Source organism: Sesamum indicum, linkage group LG5, assembly GCF_000512975.1.
Source record: "Sesamum indicum cultivar Zhongzhi No. 13 linkage group LG5, S_indicum_v1.0, whole genome shotgun sequence".
Lineage (NCBI taxonomy): Eukaryota > Viridiplantae > Streptophyta > Magnoliopsida > Lamiales > Pedaliaceae > Sesamum > Sesamum indicum.
The window spans coordinates 8,296,092-8,317,103 of record NC_026149.1 but is presented as its reverse complement, the minus strand read 5'-3'; the positions used below and the strand labels follow the sequence as shown (position 1 = coordinate 8,317,103).

General features: G+C 38.3%; 2 protein-coding genes and 1 long non-coding RNA gene across 4 annotated transcripts in view; all 3 read right to left on the bottom strand.

Annotated features, from left to right (window-relative positions):
• LOC105162260 (CENP-B homolog protein 2-like) lies at positions 2,735–4,288 on the bottom strand (the record flags this gene model as incomplete). Its single annotated transcript, XM_020694075.1, is given in 3 exon segments — positions 2,735–3,636; positions 3,639–4,260; positions 4,262–4,288. Coding segments are annotated over 3 exon segments (1,551 nt in total), but the record flags the coding sequence as incomplete, so codon positions are not given.
• On the bottom strand, positions 5,582–8,569 carry LOC105162259. Of its 2 annotated transcripts, XR_002287064.1 has the most exons (6): positions 8,126–8,569; positions 7,513–7,671; positions 7,036–7,184; positions 6,200–6,258; positions 6,047–6,094; positions 5,582–5,930 (listed from the first exon to the last, which is right to left on the bottom strand). It is a non-coding gene; the product is annotated as an uncharacterized LOC105162259 (long non-coding RNA). The 2 variants fall into 2 exon arrangements; XR_847832.2 differs by lacking the exon at positions 6,047–6,094 and having other exon boundaries at positions 8,126–8,567.
• Positions 19,707–21,012, bottom strand: part of LOC105162258 (uncharacterized methyltransferase At2g41040, chloroplastic) — a 7,991-nt gene continuing 6,685 nt past the window's right edge. The window contains exon 8 of the mRNA XM_011080253.2: positions 19,707–20,005. Within this exon, the coding sequence (XP_011078555.1) occupies positions 19,877–20,005 (129 nt within the window). The 3' untranslated portion in view covers positions 19,707–19,876. The remainder of the gene's footprint in view (positions 20,006–21,012) is intronic.

Here is a 21,012-nt window from a genome sequence, read left to right as displayed (position 1 = left end):
GAGAAACAGAAGTACTCAAAATGCTAACAATAGTAGAAAACGTCTCATCCTTCTTCCTCTTCTCGCGTCCAGCAACCTTCCCCTTCGCTTTAGAGGTTGAAGCCTCTTCCACTAGTACAGACAGCGCAGATTTTTCAATCTTTGTCTTGTATTGGACCAACGCATTAATCAACTTATGAAGGCTTTTCTCAAAACCACTCATGTTGTAGTTGATAATAAATTAATTAAAAGAGGGAGGTAGTGATTGTAGGATCACATCAACATACGTTTCTTACTTCTCGAAATCCACCTGGAGGTCTTTGAGCTTTTTCAGTAGGGATAGCATCATCACTATATGCTCTCGTATGGACAATCCCTCAATAATTCTTGAGCAAAACATATGCCTTCGTCATGGCATTCTAATATGCTTGTCCGGTACCACATAAAGTTCTTTCATGCTGTGCATTATTGACTAGACATCTCCATACCTCTCATACTGTTTTTGGATCTCGTTACTGATTGAGCCTAGTACGATACTGCGTACTTTTCGATTGTTCTCATGCCACTTCTCGAACGTCAAATATTTTCCTAGCTGGAACCCTTCCCAGTTAGGTAGAGACTTATCCAGAACATAAGTCTGGTTCTTGAAATCGAGGACTAATCTCAGATTTCTCAGCTAATTCAAATAATTTGTTTCATAAAATTTATTAGCCTTAAGTATGAAATTAAGTGGATTCTTAGACATCTACAATAAACAGAAAAACTTTAGTAGATTATCATAATATTATGTTCTAGTTAATTTGTGAATAAATTTAACTTTTTTTTAACTATTTTACCCTCAATATAATAATTTTATTTTGAAATTGCCCTTTTATTTTATTTTAAAAATTGCTCATCTAAAAGTGATGTTAGAATTTTCAAATAATTTAAATAACTTATCTAACAATATTTATAAATTCACATATTTAATATTTTAAATTATTTATTTTATTTTTTATATTATTGGATTTTTTTCTATATCATAGAAAAATATAAATTGAAATTGCTATGATTAACTAATAAATATATTTTTTCGCAATCATACAAGATTATTTATTGTACATAAATTACTGCACAACTATATTACATAGTAAAAATATTATTAAATTAAATATTTAATTTTTTTATTAATATTTAATATTTTAATATTATAAATGACAAATATTTGTAAAATTAAATATGGGATATACTAATTGCAATGAAATTTATTATATTTTGTGAAAAATTATTATTATCAAATAATAAGTGCAAATATCAAACAAATATAGTATCTTTTTAATACATATGAACAAAACGGTCTTTAATCAATTAAATTTATTTAAGAAGTGATTTTTTTGCAAACACTACACAGTATAGCTTTTATCCATTTTTCAATTGTTTTTACAAACACTATCCACTTTTTATTCTACTACAATTTCCAATTTTCTCTAGTAAAATCACTTTTCTAAAATTAGAAGTTTTTATAAACACTCCTTTAATATCAAGATGACTAAAAAGTTATCTGACTGAGTTTATAATTTTATAAATATTTTATAAAATATTTAAAAAGAATATATAAGCTCGAAGAACAAGACGATAGGAATTTAGAAACACTTTTGAAGGAAGTACGGACTTTTAAGCTTATTTTTAAAATTTTAACAAACTTTTTTGAATTAATTTATAAAGATAATTACAATATAGGTTTGATTTGATTTGGTTCAATTACACGTATATCCCTTGTTATTTGAAAAAATTATATCTAGCGCTTTTGACATTTGTTTTTATCTAACAAATAAGCTCTTCCATTAGTCAAAATTTACTAAATTTGTTGACATTAACAAAAATATTGAATAAAAAATTATTTTACGCACGATTGGCTAATTACTGACTTGTTACAGCCCAAATAATTTTTTTCTAACCAAACTACATTCATATATCTTTATCTTTATAAAGGCATGTTGATCAGAAAGTATTTATTTAACCTACAGAAAGTGAGTAATAAGTCGATTGATGGTAAATATATATTTTCATTGAACTTTGTACTGATATCAACAAATTCAATTAACTTTGACCAACGGAGAAATCTATTTATTAGACAGAATAAATATTAGAAGGTATTATATAATTTCACAAGCTACAAAAGGTCTATGAGTAATTACACCAAACATCAGGAAAAAGCAATGTAATTATCTCTTAATTCACATCTTAGAATAAAATAAATTTCTATCTCTTGACATAATCTATATTTAAATATTTTTAGAACACTTTTATAAATAGTGTATATTAGTTTAACTCTAAATAAAAATTTTATAGATTTTTTTAAAAAAAAATTGACAAATTTTTATCTAAACTTTTTCATCAAAATAATAATAACATTTAAGTACTCTCAACTTTTACTATTACTTGATGTACAACTCTCTATACAACTTTATTCTCACAAAAAAAAAACAGTAGCAATTGCAAACCCTATTGAAATCCACTTGAACCATTGACTTGTTTCGTTTTATTTTCGAAGGCCTTTTTAATTGTATACTACAGTAAAACCTCTATAAATTAATAAACTCTCTAAAATAATAAAATGTTCCGATCTCGACTTGGGCCTTTGTAAAAAATCATCAAATTCGATAAGATAATAAGATAATAATTTTTTAGAAATTTTCTTTATAAATATTAGGTCCCATTAAAACTCTAAATTAATAATTCATAAATATTACAATTATAAATATTATGGTAATTTGCTAAAATATGAATCTATTGTTACTTGATTTTTCTTAAAATCTAAATCTAATTGAATTTCATCCCTAACTTTTTTAATTGCAGCCAAGAGTTCCGATGTCGAGTTCTCTAACTGCAACAAAAAATTTTGAAGAGTTGTTGTCGCGCTCAAGGCCTCCTTTCTCGTGACTGGTTCCAACAGTATTGAATCATCTTCAGCTTCATCATTAATTGGATCTTCAATAAAATCAGCAACAATTTCCTCTAAACTTTGAACCATTAAACATTCATCATTTTCACCCGGATAGTCCACCAATTTGTTTACATCCATTTTATTGCGATAACCAACATCCTTGACCATATTCTCAAACTCATGTAGGCTTTCTTCAAAGTTTGCCTCACTTGAATCGCTTGAGATTTGTTCATCTGAACGGATTTTGCAGTGCTGAAAGCAATTTGCTATTGACACTTGAGAAACATTGGTTGTCCAAGCTGAGACTGCAAAATTGATAGCATCTAAGACATTAATCTTTTCAAGATTAGGTAGCCCCAACTCATGACCTTCCAGTAGATTTTTGTAGAATCTCCTATGATAGTGCATCTTGAAAGCTCTAATTATTCCTGCATCACATGGTTGGATCTTTGATGTCATGTTAGGTGGCAAAAAAAGCAACTCAACATTCTGTAACCCTTCAATATTTTTTGGATGGGCTGGACAATTGTCAACCATCAACAAGATTCTTCTGTCATTCATTTTGTGATCAAACCAGTGAACATATTCATCAAAAAGCACACTAGTCATCCATGCCCTCTTGTTAGCACGATAATGACAATTGATGCTGCTCATGTTGATATTTTTGAAACAACGTGGCTTTGCATACTTTCCAATAATCCATAAAGGAATTTTTTCTGAACCATCCTCGCGCAATAAATAACAACTGTAAGTCTCTCTTTGTCTTATTTTCTTCCCTCAAGTTGCTTGGTTGCAAGAGAGGGATCAGCTTGTAACCTATAAAACAAACCTGTTTCATCCAAATTAAAAACATCCTTCATGGGAAATTGGTTTATTTTCTCCCTTATAGCTTCCAGTTTCATTTTCATGTCTTGCATGTCAACTGAACCACTTTCTCCAAAACGACGGAATGATTTAATACCATGTCTTACCTTGAATTTTTCCAGCCAACCTTGAGAAAATTGATGTTCAAAAGAGTGTTCAGGATACAAAAGCTTCATTATATCCTTTGCTTTCTCCAAAATAAGCTCTCCGGTCATGTTGACTCGATCTTGGTACTGAAGAAACCATTCATAAAGAACCTTCTCCATATCTGGAGATTTCGCCGATTTGTGTCGCTTAATATCCCCACCCTTCTCAAAGTTGGCTGAAAGGTACTCCGATGATCTCTTGAGAGTGATTGATATTGTACCTTGACTAACTTTCAAACCATATTTTTCATCAACCCACTCTTGTAAATCTTTTTGAGTACATGTGGGATGGTCTCTCTTATACTCACATAATGCTTTACGCATTTGATCATTCATGGACGATTTTTGCGATGCCTTTTAGATGAGAAGACATGGTTGAATTTTATGAATTATTTTATTTCAATATTGAGGTTTATATAATATATGTTTCATACATCATGAATGAATAAGTTTAATGAGCTATAATAGTTATTTAAGTACAATGAATTAATGTAAACATGTATATTTAAGTAATTTCAATGAATTAATACATGTGTTCATGAATATAATATTTAATTATATACAATGAATTGATAATATACATGGATATATTTAATTAGTTATAAAAAATTGATTGATGCATGAATATAATCAATGAAACATATATGAATTCATTTATTTTGAATACACATGTACTAAATTTGTTGAATTTAAAAAGTCTCTTTTAATTAATAAAATATTAATTTATCGATAAATTAATACCTCTCTAAATTAATAATATTTCATGATCCCGAGATTATTAATTTATAGTGGTTTTACTGTACTTTAAATTGTGAGATCATGTTGTGGGCCAACTTGTGAAATTGTACATAAATTCCAAAATTAATTAATTCTATCATATCTTTTTGTATAAAAGAATTATTAAACAATATTACACATTTTCATATAAAAACACATAAACTCCAAACTATCACTATTTTTAATTTGCATTTCTTTAATTTAAACTTAGAACGGCATTAATTATGCAAGCTAAGAAATAATTTTGTTTTTATTTTACTCTTTTCAGGAAAACAATTTATTATATCATTGGCTTCATGAACATTGCGATACATATAATCACATCAAACTTATGACAAGCTCTTTTTTAAAAAATAAAGGATCCCTAACTTAATTTTAAATTTTAACAAATTCGTTCAAATTGATTATAAAATTTATTATTATTGACATTTTATAAACTCCTGCATCTTACTATTTTCCAAATACTTCAAGAATTTGTTTTTAAAATAAGATTTGTTTCAGTGTCGATATAATTCGCCTAAAAAGTTTAAAAACCGATTACAAAAAATGCAAATATGCATACCAAAAATATAAAAACATTAATAAGGAAAAAAATACTATTAAAAAGATTACATTTAAATTATAGCAAAAGCATAAATATCTAACAAACATATAAATATCTGAACATTATATTTTATGCCTATGTAATATTATATACACTAAAAATAGAAAGAATAAAACAATCAAATTTCTAGTTTTGAAAAATTAAAATATGTATAAACAATTCCTGAGTTAAGTAAACTTTTAACAAACATATATAATGAGTAAAGTTTTCTAACATACATATCAAAAGACGAAACTATTCCAAAATTATTTAGAAATATATCTCAATCTAAACATCCAAAAATACTAATGAAATTATTATCTTGCTACTTTATTAATAATTTTCTGTACCAAAAACTCTACATAAGCTTAACATGTTAAAGATGCAAGAATTGATAAATGATAAATCTATTGAGTTGAAGAGTTCTATCCGATAAACCTCACAATCAAGATCTTACATCTGTGCATTACCTCAGGTGTTTCACTTCTTCAGTAAGTCAAGCTCCGAAGCTCTTTAAACTCTCACAAACCGGCCACTCTGTGCTCCCAATATTGTCCGAGGGGAGATGAAATTTCTACTGTCCTAAATTTACCAATCCAACAAGGCCAATCTTCTGACTTCAGCCCAGAAAAATCGAGATGGGTCACAGGGGATCCTGCACCATGATGAACACAGAACACATCACATCAGACGTTATTGAAGTGATGCAGCCTCTCGTTTAAGCACTTACAAGTTTGTGCACGTGTACAAAGTACAACAAGAAAGTAGTACCACATGGCATATGATCAATACGTGTGGCTGTAGTAGCGGCCAAATGTGCTGATATTAACATTTCGAGCAAGTTAAAAGTTCGCAACAGTGTAGGATAGTAGTCGTATAGATTACATCATAGGGAAAAGAATGTGTGCAAATAGTCTCACTTACATCTTGGCCTTGGTTATCACACGGAGCCATATCCCAAGCAGTTAAGACATTTTTGAACCCTACAGTGAAAAGAGTAGACGAAAAACAGTCACATCCTCTTTCATTTCATTACCTAACAGATCACTTTTTTGGGTTAATTACAATTACTTCACTATATAGCTTTTGAAATTACAACACCGATCGCCACCCGCCCCACTCCAACAGTGTAGGATAGTAGTCGTATAGATTACAACATAGGGAAAAGAATGCGTGGAAATAGTCTCACTTACATCTTGGCCTTGGTTATTACACAGAGCAATATCCAAAGCAGTTAAGACATTTTTGACCCAACAGTGAAAAGGGTAGACGAAAAACAGTCAATGCTCTTTCAGTTCATTACCTAACAGATCACTTTTTTGGGTTTATTACAATTACTAAACTAGATAGCTTTTGAAATTACAACACCGATCGCAACCCACCCCACCTCAAAACACTGTCACATCCGCTTTCACTTCATTACCTAACAGATCACTTTTTTGGGTTAATTACAATGGTTTCACTAGATAGCTTCTGAAATTACATCCCCCCCCCCCAAGTTTTCACGCTAAAGAGCACATTACAAGCACCTGCACCCATCACATAAAATTTCTAAAACATTACCACCTGGCACCTGTTCAAACGGAATTAGGTGGTATGTAAATTTTGCGAACTTAAGAGGAGTGATTTTTGATTATTTTAAAAGGGGAGGGGTGTAATCAGTGATTAGACTACTTCCAGGGGAGTTCATTGTAATTAACCCTTTTGCAATGAACCCTTTATTTCAAGAGATAATAAGTTTTGAAGTAGAAATCACTCACTTGAATCCATCACAAGTTGGGCACACACATGGGTTTATAAACACAGGATCATAAAGTGGAGACCATTGTATTGTTCCGTTGCCTTTACATAGCTTGCACGGGTAATGCCCAATTGCTTTACAGCACCAACATGATCTTCCATGTCTTTTCTGCAAATGTACATTGTATTAAATGACTCACATTCATAATCAGTATATATGACTTCATGAGTTTCAATTAATGACCAAAGGTGGGGTTTCATTCTGCAGCAGTAGACTATAAAGTGCCAGCGGAAAAGGAGAATACAAGAACAGGTCATCATGGAGAAATGTCACAGAGAAATGAAATGTAAATGGTTAGGAACTTTGACAGGTCCCATCAGGCACAACCCAAAAGAACAAAGGACGTAGTGGACAAGACAGACAAAGCAAATCCAGTCAATGCTACTGCACGGAAAAGTTAGATTAAAACACACACATAACAGCAAGAATCTGCAACCTTTTTAAATAGAGTGATGTGTTCAGAAATAGAAGAGGTCAGAAAGCCGAGAGCAAAACTTCCACTAAGAAATGTAGCACCAACAGCAGCTACCACGCGCAATCCTTTGGAAACATATTCACCAGCCATTTGAAATTACCCTTTGTGGACGCTTTTTAACTGCACGAAAAACAAAAGGAAAAGAAAAATTTGAGTCTGTCAGGATCACGGGTGTAAATGAGTCGAGCTCGGCTCCATTTTTGGTTGGCTCGAGCTCGATTTTATTTTTCATGGCTCGAGCTCAGCTCGACGAGCTCTCATGGTTGGAGCTCGAGCTCGACCCCCGAATCATATATAATGAGCTCGACCCCCGAATCATATATAATGAGCTCGACGTTTAGTTCGAGCCCATCGTACACCCCAACAGTCTCTTCTTCACATGCCAAACCAGTTCATATCCATTTTCATTTTTTGAAGCACCAAACCAACACAGGAAATTCAAATTGGTGAAGAACAAAAATATTAACAAGTGTAAAAAGACTAGAACAACAACCCAAAAATCAAGGAACCATTTTATCCTCATAGGCGCCCGCCCACACGCACACAAGCCGACACCAAGACTATGAGATGTAACCTGTTCGAGCTTCTTGCTTGGCCGACACAACAGCAATCGCCTTCCTCGTTGCCGGTGGTAGATGGATTGGGGCTTGCAATCGTTCGTTTGGGGCTAGGGTTTTAGCAGTTTAGGATTTAGATTTGGGAATTGGGGAGAAAGAACAAAAACAGAAAAAGAGTGCGAAGAAACGAGAAAGAGAAAGAGGGGAATATGGATTGGGTGGCGCCGTGATGGTTGAAGTGGAGGTAACCGCGCCGAGGGGCGGAGATGCCGAGGTTCTGTGATAAGGCGCCGACCATTGCGAGCATGAGGGTGAGCCCTAGACCGATCCACGCAGCCGCGCTAGAGTGGTCGGAATTACGATTCAGTTCCGAGTTTCTGTTTTCTGTACAGTTTCTTTGAACTCTGTAAAAAACGACTTTGCCTTTAGTTTCTAACCGCGATGATGTTAGCACGTTTTTCTGTGGTCTTCTTGAAAAATAATAATAATAATGACAAGAGTGAGAAAGATATTGGGATTTTTAAAACGTAGAGTTGTGAGAAAGAAAGAAAAAGAGACAATGATATTTTTTTAATAAAATTGTTGGTTAGATTTAATATGTTGGGTTGTATATTTTTTTAATAAAATTATATTATTATAAATAAATAATATTGATATTATTATATTAATCATAAAAAACAAAATATATACTAAAATATTTTAATTTATTATTATAAATATAAATTACTAATAATTTAGTAATATAATTCGTAAAAGTTTATAAATATATATATATCAAATTATCAAAATACTTGCATATAATTTTGTATAGTTATTATAATAAGAAATCTAAACATAAATTATGTTTAAAAGTTGTTGATCTCATTATATATAAAAAGAAATTAAGAGACGAATTTTTTATATAAAAGTATAAAATAGTAATTGATCTCATTATATATGATAAAAAATTACAATAAAAATAATTAAAATTTGTTCAACCATCATCATTTTATTATTACTACTATTATTATTATAATATTTCTATTATGATCTTTAGATTAATTCAAGGGAATCATCAAATTTTGATATAAATTTATAAGTAATAAAATAGATTGCATACTATGTATCTTGATATAAATATAAAACTCACAAGTAGATATAAAAAATTATAAGTTAATTGTTATGACTTGTCAATTTAAAAATGTGTAAGAGATTACAAATAGATATTAAAATATAACATAAAATTTATATGTGTCATATTAAATAATTATTTTAAAAAATATTAGAATGTAATAAATTGTTGATTAAGCTTATTTTTGTATAAATAAAAATACCATAGTTTATTATTATCTAAAATAAAATGTATGATATTGATCAATAATTATAATATATAGTTAATTTTGAGTATAAAATTGATGAATTATTGAATATGGAATTAAATATATAAAATTTTTAAAAATAAAAATATATATAAAATAAAAAGAATAAAGAAAGCTCACAAGCCGGTATGAACAGAGAGCATTGGGTGCGAGCTTGAGCTCGTTAGGGAGGAACAGGAAAACAAAATTGCAAGGAATCCAAAAAATGGAAAAATTGGATCTATGTTCAACGGATCACACCTAGCAAGAAAAAGTATTTTGTTTTGGTTCGGCCTGTCGTCACATATGAAATAACGGACGGTATAACTTTAGCAACGCTTTTCCCCCCGGATCTGTTGCAGGAAAGGGATAATGTGCAACTTCGAGTTGTCAATTATATCCTTTATGGAAATGGTAACAAGCTCGAGTCGAGCTCAAAATTGAGTCGCTTCACAAGTTGGCTCGACTTGTCTACCATCCCTAATTAGGATTCCACCACGACAAAGTTCTGTGCAGCAGTAGGGGTGTAAACAAGTCGAGTTGAGCTCGAGCTTGATTTTATTTTTTATGGCTTAAGCTCGAGCTCAACAAGCCCTTATGGTTGCTCGAGCTCGACATCCTACTTTAACAAACGGCAGCAAACAACCCCTATACACAAGCCGACGATGAGACTAAGAATTTGAGAAGAAATGGCAAACCTGTTCCAACTTCTTGCTTGGCGAGTGCCGACAACGGCAATCGCCTTCTACTTTGATACCACCTGAACACAATGGAGAAAAAATAATAGAATTACCTGAGGATTGAGGGATGGGAATCAATCCTGGAGGTGACTCCGAGTAAATAAATGAAGATATGCTAAGGATTCAATTTTAACAGTCAGTCATCAATGTTAGCTGTGTGTGAGCCGCACTCTAATATAGAGAGAAGATATGGAGGTGGTTTCTATTCTATTATGGAGGATTAAAGTGTTGTCTTCTGTAGGAGTGTTAACCATTTCACAAGAATTTGCGTGAGAGGCCTGTTGTGGAAAGGGATGATTCGCCTATCCAATATGACCTCAGGCTCTAGACCAAATGCCCATGGGGTGTGAGCAAGACAGGAAGGTTCCGCGGGGCTACGAAGTTTCCATGACATTTCTTCAGCTGGGAAACGTGGAAAGTGGAGTGAATCTTGGTATGAGGGGGTAGATCTAGTCTGTACACCACCTTGGCAATGCGGGCAAAAAACGTTAGGAGAAATTGAGTAGCTGAATGATAAAAAGTTTTGTACCACCATTAAGCAAGAGTGATGGGTATACACATATCACCCCTGCAAAAAGACCAAAATACCCTTCATTAAGGGCATTATAGTCATTTCGCGATTAGGATCTGCGTGTTTTGTAGCGGGCGGGTCGCAGATGACCCGACCGGGATCGCACAGACTGACCGAAGACCCGGACAATGACGACCGTTCGATCAGAACGTGAGCCAGCAGGATAAGGCCACGTGGCCCAGTTAACAGTATCCAGCTGTGTTCTATAAATAGACCCCGAAATGCCGTTATTAAGGTAATTGTGGTGCATTAATTGAGCTCGAACTTTGAGATCGCATACATTTCTCTCGATCAACCTAACTTGAGCGTCGGAGGGTCATTGTCGGAGACGTGCCTGACGAGCTCACGATTCGTGTTTTATTCTCAAGGAATTCAAAATTCTGGTTCGGAAGAGTTAGTCCATCTGCAGTGAGATCGTCTCAGGAGATCGAATAATTCCACTCGGATCAGTTGGCGCCGTCTGTGGGAACATCTGAGAATTCCTTAGCATAATAGAAGGTTCATCGAGGAGAAACACCGGAGAAGAAGAGACACCTAGTAGAGGAACGGGAGCAACCATTCAACTAACTCCTGACGAGTTGCAAAGGATGATAGAGGATGCAAGTCGAAAAGCGATTGTAGAATATGAAAGAAGAACTGCGACCTCTTTGGTCAAGGAAACGGCGAGGAGGCAGTTATTCGAGAATGTGGAGCCATTGAGAGAATCGAGGGTGCAAGGTGAACAAGAGCATCGCAGCAAGCGACCGGCGCCATCCGATGCAGGCTCTAGTAGTCACGGTCGTGCAAAGAGAAGGGAGCCCGTGATATCCCGGGCCGAGGTAGAAAGTGTGGGTAAGCAGATACACAGCCTGAACAAACAGATCGATGAGTTGAAGAAGCGAGGGGAGATCGTCTCGCAGAACAAAAATTCTCCTTTCTGCAACGACATCCACATTCAAACAGTTGAGCCGGGGTTCAGGGTACCCGACTTGAGGAGATATGATGGGATGAGAGACCCGCAGGAGCATGTGGCGGCGTTCGAAATGGTGATGAATCTCTACGGACAATCAACCCCAATAATGGCGAAATTATTTGCGACCACGCTCACGGGGAAGGCTCAGGAGTGGTTTACAAATCTGCCCCGAGGGAGCATTGAATCCTATGAGCAGCTCGTGCAAAAATTCAACTTTCACTTCGCGAGCAAGAAGAAGCAGAAGAGATCCACCACCCATCTATTCAACATCCGACAGAGAGAAGATGAAACTTTGAAAAATTTCATGGGCCGGTTCAACAATGAAACTCTGGAGGTGCATGAGTTAAGGATCGACATGCTCGTGAGCATCCTCATCCACGGGCTAAGGAAGAGCTCCTTCGCATCAGGCCTCGCGCGCGACCCGCCCGCTGATGTCGAACAATTGATGGCATTAGCACAGAAGTATATCGACGAGGAGGAGATGAATGCGATGAAAGATTCAGAACGAAGAGAGCGCGATTACATACCTAGGCGACCTCAAGAGAGTAGGGAAGGAGGAAGCAACAAGCCCAAAACGGAGAAGCGGAAGGAGCCGAAATACATCCCAAAGTACCACAACTACACTCCTTTGGCCATGTCGCGAGAAAAGGCCTTGATGATGGTTGAAAATGCCGACGTACTGAAGTGCCCAGGCATACGAGGTACACCCCCTCCAAGAAAACTTCTAACAAATACTGCCGATTCCATCGGGGGAGGGGACACAATACCGAGGAGTGCTATCAGCTGAAGGACGAGATCGAAAGGCTCGTCAGGCAGGGATATTTTTGAGATCGCGTGCCCTCAAATTGCAAAACCAGCGGGGAAGGAAGAAAAAGTAGGTCAAGAAGCCGCGATCGAGACAGAAATCCGGGATCCTCAAAAACTGACAAGGCCCCGACTGGCGGAAACAATGCACCCACTAAAGGGGTCATATACACGATCGCAGGAGGACCGAGCGCAGGGGATTCGAGCCGAACACGGAAGAGATGCACTCGAACAATCGGCTCGAACTGAGAAAGGAAATTCGTGCTGAAGGTCGAGGACGAAGAGGCCATCTCGTTCGACAGCTCTGACAGATTGAAGGATGGCGGAGAACAGAACGACCCGATGGTCGTCAAGCTAGACATTGCAAACTTCACTGTTCACAAAGTGTTGATCGACAATGGTAGCTCAGCGAACATCATTTTCAAGAACATGGTGGATAAGATGGGGCTGGAGAATGCGAGGCTGGAACCCGTGAAAACTCCGGTAGTTGGCTTCGGAGGTAGCAAAGTGGCCTCACTGGGAACAATTGAACTGCCAGTGTCCATGGGGGAGGAGCCGAAAAGAAAAACTCTGATGGTCAAGTTCTTGGTGGTGGATACTCCGTTCACATACAATGTTATATTAGGTCAGCCAGGACTGAACTCATTTCGGCCGGTTATTTCCACATACCACATGAAAATAAAGTTCCCCACTGATTATGGGATCAGGGAAATATCGTGCGACCAGAAAGAGGCTCGGAAGTGCTACAACTTGTCGCTAAAAGGAGAGTCGAGGTCGAAGAAGCAAAAAGTCAAAGAGGACGCAGAGCCCCGACCGTATGAGGCCGAGCACTTAAGACCCAGCGAAGAATACAAGGCGATACAGCTCGCGCCAGAAGACCCCAGCAAGACAACCCGGATAGGGTCCAGCATGAACAATGGAGAGATGGCCATGATTGATTTCCTGCGAAAGAATGCAGATATGTTCGCATGGAGCCCATTAGATTTCACTGGAATCGATCCAGAGGTCATTGTACACCGGTTGAATGTGGACCCAATGGCCCGACCCGTGCAACAGAGGAAGAGAACATTTGGCAGCGATAAGAACGAAACCATCAGACAAGAGGTCGAAAAGCTGCTGAAAGCCCAATATACGGATTGGCTTTCCAATGTGGTGCTCGTCCCAAAATCCTCGGGAAAATGGTGTATGTGTGTGGATTTTACGGATTTGAATAAGGCCTACCCAAAGGATCCGTACCCGCTACCTCGGATCGACACGATGGTAGATTCGACCACAGGAGTCGAACTCTTTTCAATGATGGATGCATATCAGGGATATCACCAGATTCGAATGGTAGAGGCGGATAGAGACAAAACTTCCTTTGTTACAGAGAAGGGGATTTATTGCTACAACATGATGCCATTCGGACTGAAGAACGCGGGTGCGACCTACCAACGGTTGGTCAATAAGATGTTCGGCAATTTGCTCGGAAAGACCATGGAGGTGTACATCGATGACATGCTGGTCAAGAGCAAGAGGTCGCAGGACCACATCAGAGACCTCGCACAAGCCTTCAGCATCAACTGACGGATCGAGCAAGGAGCCTGTGAAAGGCCATCAACTGACTGATCGAACGAGGAGCCTGTGAAAGGCCGTCAATGAAGAAGATCGAACGAGGAGCCTATGAAAGGCCAATTGAAGAATCGAACAAGGAGCCTGCGAAAGGCCATCAACGAACAGATCGAACAAAGAAGGACCCATCAGCAAAGAAATCGCACGCGAAGACTTCTAGAGAGCTACCAATTGTATATTTTAAGGTTAGGAAGATCGTGTCCCACATGTTAAACATTGTCGTTATTAAGCATTTGTACCCGCTGTAATTCATTCGACATGATTTATAAAACCGTATACACCTTTTTACACCTTTTTACGCTTATCCCAACTTTCCTCTTATCGTTGACTATGCAAATCCTCCAAAACAAAATGCGAACTGAAAAAGACGCGTCCAATAATGCGATCTGAAAAAGACGCATTCAAAACAAAATGCGAACTGAGAAAGATGCGTCCAATAATGCAATCTGAAAAAGACGCATCCAACTAAAAACGCGAACTGAAAAAGACGCGTCCAATAATGCGATCTGAAAAAGACGCATCCAAAACAAAACGCGAACTGAGAAAGACGCGTCCAATAATGCGAACTGAGAAAGACGTCCAATAATGCGATCTGAAAAAGACGCATCCAAAACAAAACGCAAACTGAGAAAGACGCGTCCAATAATGCGATCTGAAAAAGACGCATCCGGCTAAAAATGCGATCCGAAAAAGATGCAGATTGAAAGACTTCCAGGGAGGTCGCGATCTGAAAAAAACACGACCGCATTACAGATGCAGTCTAGAAGGCAGACATTCATCAAGCAAAAAAGAAACATGAAATATGGATAGAAGGAAATAAAATACGCAACATTTCGGAAGATCAAAAGCTTTTTTCATTAATCAAGTGTTGTGTACAGGGGCAATCAAAAATCAACACCCCGATGTTCTATCAACAAAAGTTACAAGAAGAATCCCTAGGATTTACACTTTAAGATCGGTTAGCTCGAATCCTATTACAAAATCAGAAGACCGGGATCGGTTAGGCATCAGCTTCCGCTTCTAGCTCATCCCTCAGGACCATAAACTCATCATCCTTCAGCTCGGGGTCCGGGGGTAAGGGCTGGAGGTCGCCATCAAGCGAGATGTCCAATTTGCTGCGGTCAAAAGACTCGTGAAATCCGCCAAGCTTTTCGATCTGAGACAGGCAGGTCTCATAGCCCTTGGTGAACGAGTCCGCAGACTTGATCTCGAGAGCGGTCGTGAAGGTGTCGGTCTTAAAAAAATCAGGAACCGCGGACATCCTAGAGCCGGCCAAGGCTCGTTGATATTTTTCGATCGGAATGCGACCGGCTTGGCCTTCTTCCATCCCATGCTTGTGGCCCTCCACGAAGCCGACCTCACGCCCAGCCTCGAACGCCTCCTTCTTGGCCTCCGCCAGAGCCACTTCCTGTTCGGAGCAGAGGATCTCTCTCTCCTTCTTGGCAGCATCGAGCTCGACTCGCAGTTTTAGGACCTCGTCACCCAGGGCCAGCAGATTATCCTCCTATTTGCGTTCTGTCTCATCTCGCTCTGCCAGCTGAGTCCTGAGATTCTGCACCTTCTGATCAGTTTGAATGTAACTCCTTCGGTAATGGGTGCATTTAAGACTCAGACTTTGGAGGAAGGTCATGGCCTACAAAATCGAATATAGTGAATAGGAAAACAGAAAGAAGATCGAATGCGCCAACTGATAGAATACCTGGACCATGGAGTGAGCCCGCGAACTCCTCAAGCCGAATGGGGTTGTTCGTCATCAGCGCACCTTGATCGCGAACGGAGACGAAGGAGTTGTAGATAGCAAAAGTGTCGTCTCCTGCTTCGCCATACAGCGACGAACTCGACATATCCTGCCAATCGGGGGGCGACACATTACCTCGAAGAGCCGCCCGGCTCTCTTCCCAGCATGTGGCTAGCTGTGCCACTCTAAAAAATTTGTCCCGATCTTTGTCTACGCTGGTCTTATCTACGGCTTCCTTAGCCATCCTGCTCAGCACGCTTGGGCTATGCGATTTGGGAGGGGGAGGGTGAGAGGCTTCCGCGAGCTCCTTCCCCTTGCCTTTATCGTCGGGCCCCAACTTGGACTTAGGCCCGTGACCTTTCTTCGGAGAGGATCGCTTCCTTTTCTTAGGTCGCTCCTTGGGTGGAGGACCTTGGCTCCTTTGGTCGACCCCTTGATCGCCACTGGCTTCGTCCAAGTCCAATTCTAACTCCGAAGAGTTGTAACCAAGATGACCACCATGGGCGGAAGGCGTCTCATCACTATCAACCGTAATAGGCTGCTGTCCGGCGGGGGTCGCAACTGCGAGTGCCTTAGAAGGAACCGGGGCAGGCGAGCTCAAAGGCAGATCCGAAGAACCAGCAATCTCTTTTCCTTTCCCCTTCGGATCTGAAGAACCTACAACCTCACCCCCCTTCTTCGCTTTGTTCTGGGCCGCGATCCTCCGCATAGCAGTACGCGTGCTCATGATTATACTGTCTGCAAAAAATGGGAAGTGAGCATGTGCGAGCACTACAGCAATGAAAGCAAGTGAGACCAAAAGAAGAAAATCACCTAAGGACTCTTCGATATGAAGGGACGCTGGAGAGAGCCCAGATAATTGCAAACCTTCTCAGTGAGAAGCTTTTTGGGATCGTACTTAGAGGATGTTAAGCTCTTTATCTGATCACCCTCCAGCCCCCCTCCACTCATTTTCGGGATAGGCTTATACTTGGTCCACTCATTTGTGAAGGGCCAGACCCCATTAGGAGGTCGAACGAAAATATAGCGATCTAACCAGGCTCCTACGTTCGACTTCAAGGCACTCAAATGCCCACAGTCGGGCCTGGCTGAAAGATAGAAAAAACCACGACTACCAGATCGTTTCGAAGTGGTGAAAGAATACAGACTCCAAAAATTGTCAAAACTGGGTTCTAAGCCTACGTATTGCATTATTACAACAAAAAGGATGATATGGTAATTAGGGGAGAGTTGCATGGGACATAGCCCCAACTTCTTCAAAATTGCGGCTACCGGAGGAGCCAAAGGAAATCGCAGCCCGGCGTCGAGGTGCTTGATAGAAAAGGCACTAAACCCCTCGGGAGGATGGTGCATGCGATCGAAGGTAGTAGGGATGACAACATCAAAATCGGAGGGTATATGGTATTTTTCCCTAATCTTGTGGACAGACATCCTAACTTTGCTAACTACAGCCTCCCAAGGGTTTTTAGCGAGTCGATCTTGGAATTTTGCAAGGGTTGAGGGGCCGGTTTGTTCATCGTTAAGTTTTGCGACAGGAAACTTATTATTCCTCTTGGGAGAGGTAGAATACGACCCATGTGATGTCTTAGACACCGACCTAGACCCGGACCCTGATGACGAACCAGACCCGGACTCAGAAGAGGACCCAAAAGCAGACTCAGAATGAGACGAAGAGGATCCAGAACCAGATCGTGGCCTAGAGCCAGATCGCAACCTAGAATTCGAGCTAGAGCTAGAAGACATCGTACCTTAAAGCAGGATGACTCTGGAAGCCGCAGATCGAATGCGAACTTGAAGTTGAGCGTCCTGATCGCTTGAAGTCTATGCGTGAGGTAGAGACGAGAGTTCAAATGGTGTGGTATTAATAGGAGGACCGCTCTGGAGAAACGCGTCGAAACTCAACCGACGGGATTTCGCCACGTGACCACGGTGACAGCCAATCGACGGACGTGACGGTTCGACTTCCTCAAAGGCAACGAACTTGCACTTTGAAAAAGTAGGGGAGTAATGATGGGTATACACATATCACCCCTGCAAAAAGATCAAAATACCCTTCATTAAGGGCGTTATAGTCATTTCGCGATTAGGATCCGCGTGTTTTGTAGCGGGCGGGGCGCAGATGACCCGACCCGGATCGCACAGACTGACCGAATACCCGGACAATGACGACCGTTCGATCAGAACGTGAGCCAGCAGGATAAGGCCACGTGGCCCAGTTAACAGTGTCCAGCTGTATTCTATAAATAGACCCCGAAACACCGTTATTAAGGTAATTGTGGTGCATTAATTGAGCTCGAACTTTGAGATCGCATACATTTCTCTCGATCAACCTAACTTGAGCGTCGGAGGGTCATTGTCGGGGACGTGCCCGACGAGCTCATGATTCGTGTTTTATTCTCAGGGAACCCAAAATTCTGGTTCGGAAGAGTTAGTCCATCTGCAGTGAGATCGTCTCAGGAGATCGAATAATTCGACCCGGATCAAAGAGGAAGCCACTGACTCCATTCCTTAGGTCGATCATGACACATGCACCAAAGATAGCCCTTCAAACACCTGTTCACAACCTCTATTTGCCCGTCCAACTGGGGGTGGTAGGTGGTGGATGTGTGTAGCTTCACTCGTTGCAGCTTAAAGAACTCCTGCCAGAACTGCCTGTGGAAAACAGAGTCTCGACCACTCACTATTGATTCAGACATTCTGTGGAGTTTGTGCACCGAGTTGAGGAAATCTTGAGCTATTGTCATGGAGTTGAAGGGACGCTTTAACCCAATAAAATGTACATACATGATTAAAAATAGAGTTATACTTAATTTATATCAAGTACGGTAAAAGCTAGTGTATATATAAAGAAATCAACGTCACACGTCTGAGAGAGGATGATTCATTAATTAAGTTTTCTAAGTCAATATGCAACTCCGGGAACAAGGAATGCATGAAACGTAGCTGCAGGCTATGTTTTAGTGTTTGTTATTTGATTGATTTCTCTTTATATCTTTCCTTTTGGACAAAATGCAATTTATCTCATGTGATTTGAGAAATGAATAAAAAAAACTCTGTAAAAAATAAAATAATAAATTTATTTCCTATATTTTAAAAAATGAAGCAAATTACTCCCTATCTAAACCATTGATATAGGGGTAATTTACTTCATTTTTTCAAACATATGGAATAATTTGCTATTTTTTTTTTCACAAGTAGGTATTTGCTCATTTCATATATCACAAAGGGTAAATTGCATTTAACCCCCTCCCTTCTTTCGATCTTTCTTTGATAAGTTCTGCATATATGAACTGTAAAGAAGTACTATAAAAGGAATTATTTCACTATTGGTCCCTAAGTTAGTGACTAAATTACTTTTGATACCTTATATTCCAACTTCATCAATTTTGATCCTCAAGTTTTAGTTTTGATCCTCAAATTTTCTTAAAATGATCAAAATTAACACCAATCGCCAGTTGACCGTCTCAAACTAATAAAGGGACAGACTCTTTTAGTCAAATAACTGTCATCTTTGATTATTTTAAAAAAAATTGAGAATAAACATTGATGCTGACACCTAAGGCATCAAAAGTGAATTTCTCTTAAGTTTGCTAGTTTCACCTAAAATGATGCTGACACCTGTTTTTTCCCAATAACATCTAAGGGCTATAATTTTTTGTCTTTATTGTTGGTTTGCCACCTTTTCCCTACGCAAAAAAGGTTCCTTCATTAGTTTAAACGGTTAACAAATGATCATGACTAATTTTAATCATTTAAGAAAACTCGGAGACCAAAATTAATAAAGTCGGAACATGAAGTACCAAAAGCAACTTAATAACTTAAGACAGCAAAAAATAAATTATCCCTAACATAAAAAAACAACAAATCAAAAGTAAAGGCAAAGAATGAGAAACAAGAGGATCAAGCATATATACATTATAACCTTACATTGCTTCCTGGGGAGTGTCTGTGGAGTGCAAAAATCATTTCCCACTAATCGAGTAATTTTACATTGCAAAAGGAGAAAGCGAAAGCTTCAAGGTTTTTCTGCAGAAAACATGATAAAGGATTGCTGAACTTTCTTGGAATAATTGACGAGACCACACGACGTGCACAGGTCTTCAATCTCCTCTTCCGTTAAATAGTTGTAGTCGTTCGTGATCCTCTGTCGAACAAAATGTGACGTAGTCATATATTTCAGCAAACCACATGGAATACATAAAGCACTACAGAAAGTATTGTGAATCTGTCATGAAATGCTCCACAGACAGCTAGGAAACCTAAACAGCACACAGGAGATTTTTAGATTTCTAAGACTTGGCTCTGGACTTCTGTATTGGCAAGTATATAGTTGCTTCAGATACATTACCCAGTTTCTTTTCTTATGTTAGACTAAGTAAACATTTAGCCTGGAATGATGATTAAGCAAATGTTGCATTCGCAGAATCTGTTCCTTAACTGCTGCTACATATAGGAGGAAAGGTTCAAAACAATGCACACAACTATGATTTCCAAGACATTCATATAGAGGAATGTCAGCTCTTCATACTTCTCTATGGTCGAATTAACAGTGATAAAGAAAATAAACGGGCCAAAAATTTGATATACTCCATGGAGGAGCAGTATTATACTTAATATTTCTCTGGATTGTGTCTGTTTTCTTTCTGTACTTAAAGTCGATAACAGGTTACTTACTGATTTGAGCCAAAGATAGTTTAGCTATCTCCATGGTCACCAAAAATATGCTAAGAAGAGAAACATCTATAAAAGAGTTGACAAATAACAATTTATAAACCATAAATTATCATGGACTGACTAGACTATGAATATTTACTGTAAGTATGAAAACCTCCACATTCACAACTTTGCAGTGGCTGATCACTCAATGGTGAAGGTATAATCTCTTCGCAAGGGTCATGCTGAATGAAATCCTCCTTAACTAGAAGTTCTCAAGAATTCTCTGCTGCATCGTGTGAACTCAATGGAGTGAGCAAGTCGTCTATATGTTTTTACCATACTATCTATCTTTATTTTCATAGAGGTCTAGGTTTATATTAATCTATCTACTATATTTCCTACATATATGTTTATAGAACTTCTACTTAATCCACTTATTTGCTATTCCTGACGTAGCCCTTAGAAGTTTAGTTCTGATACTAGGGAATGAATTGC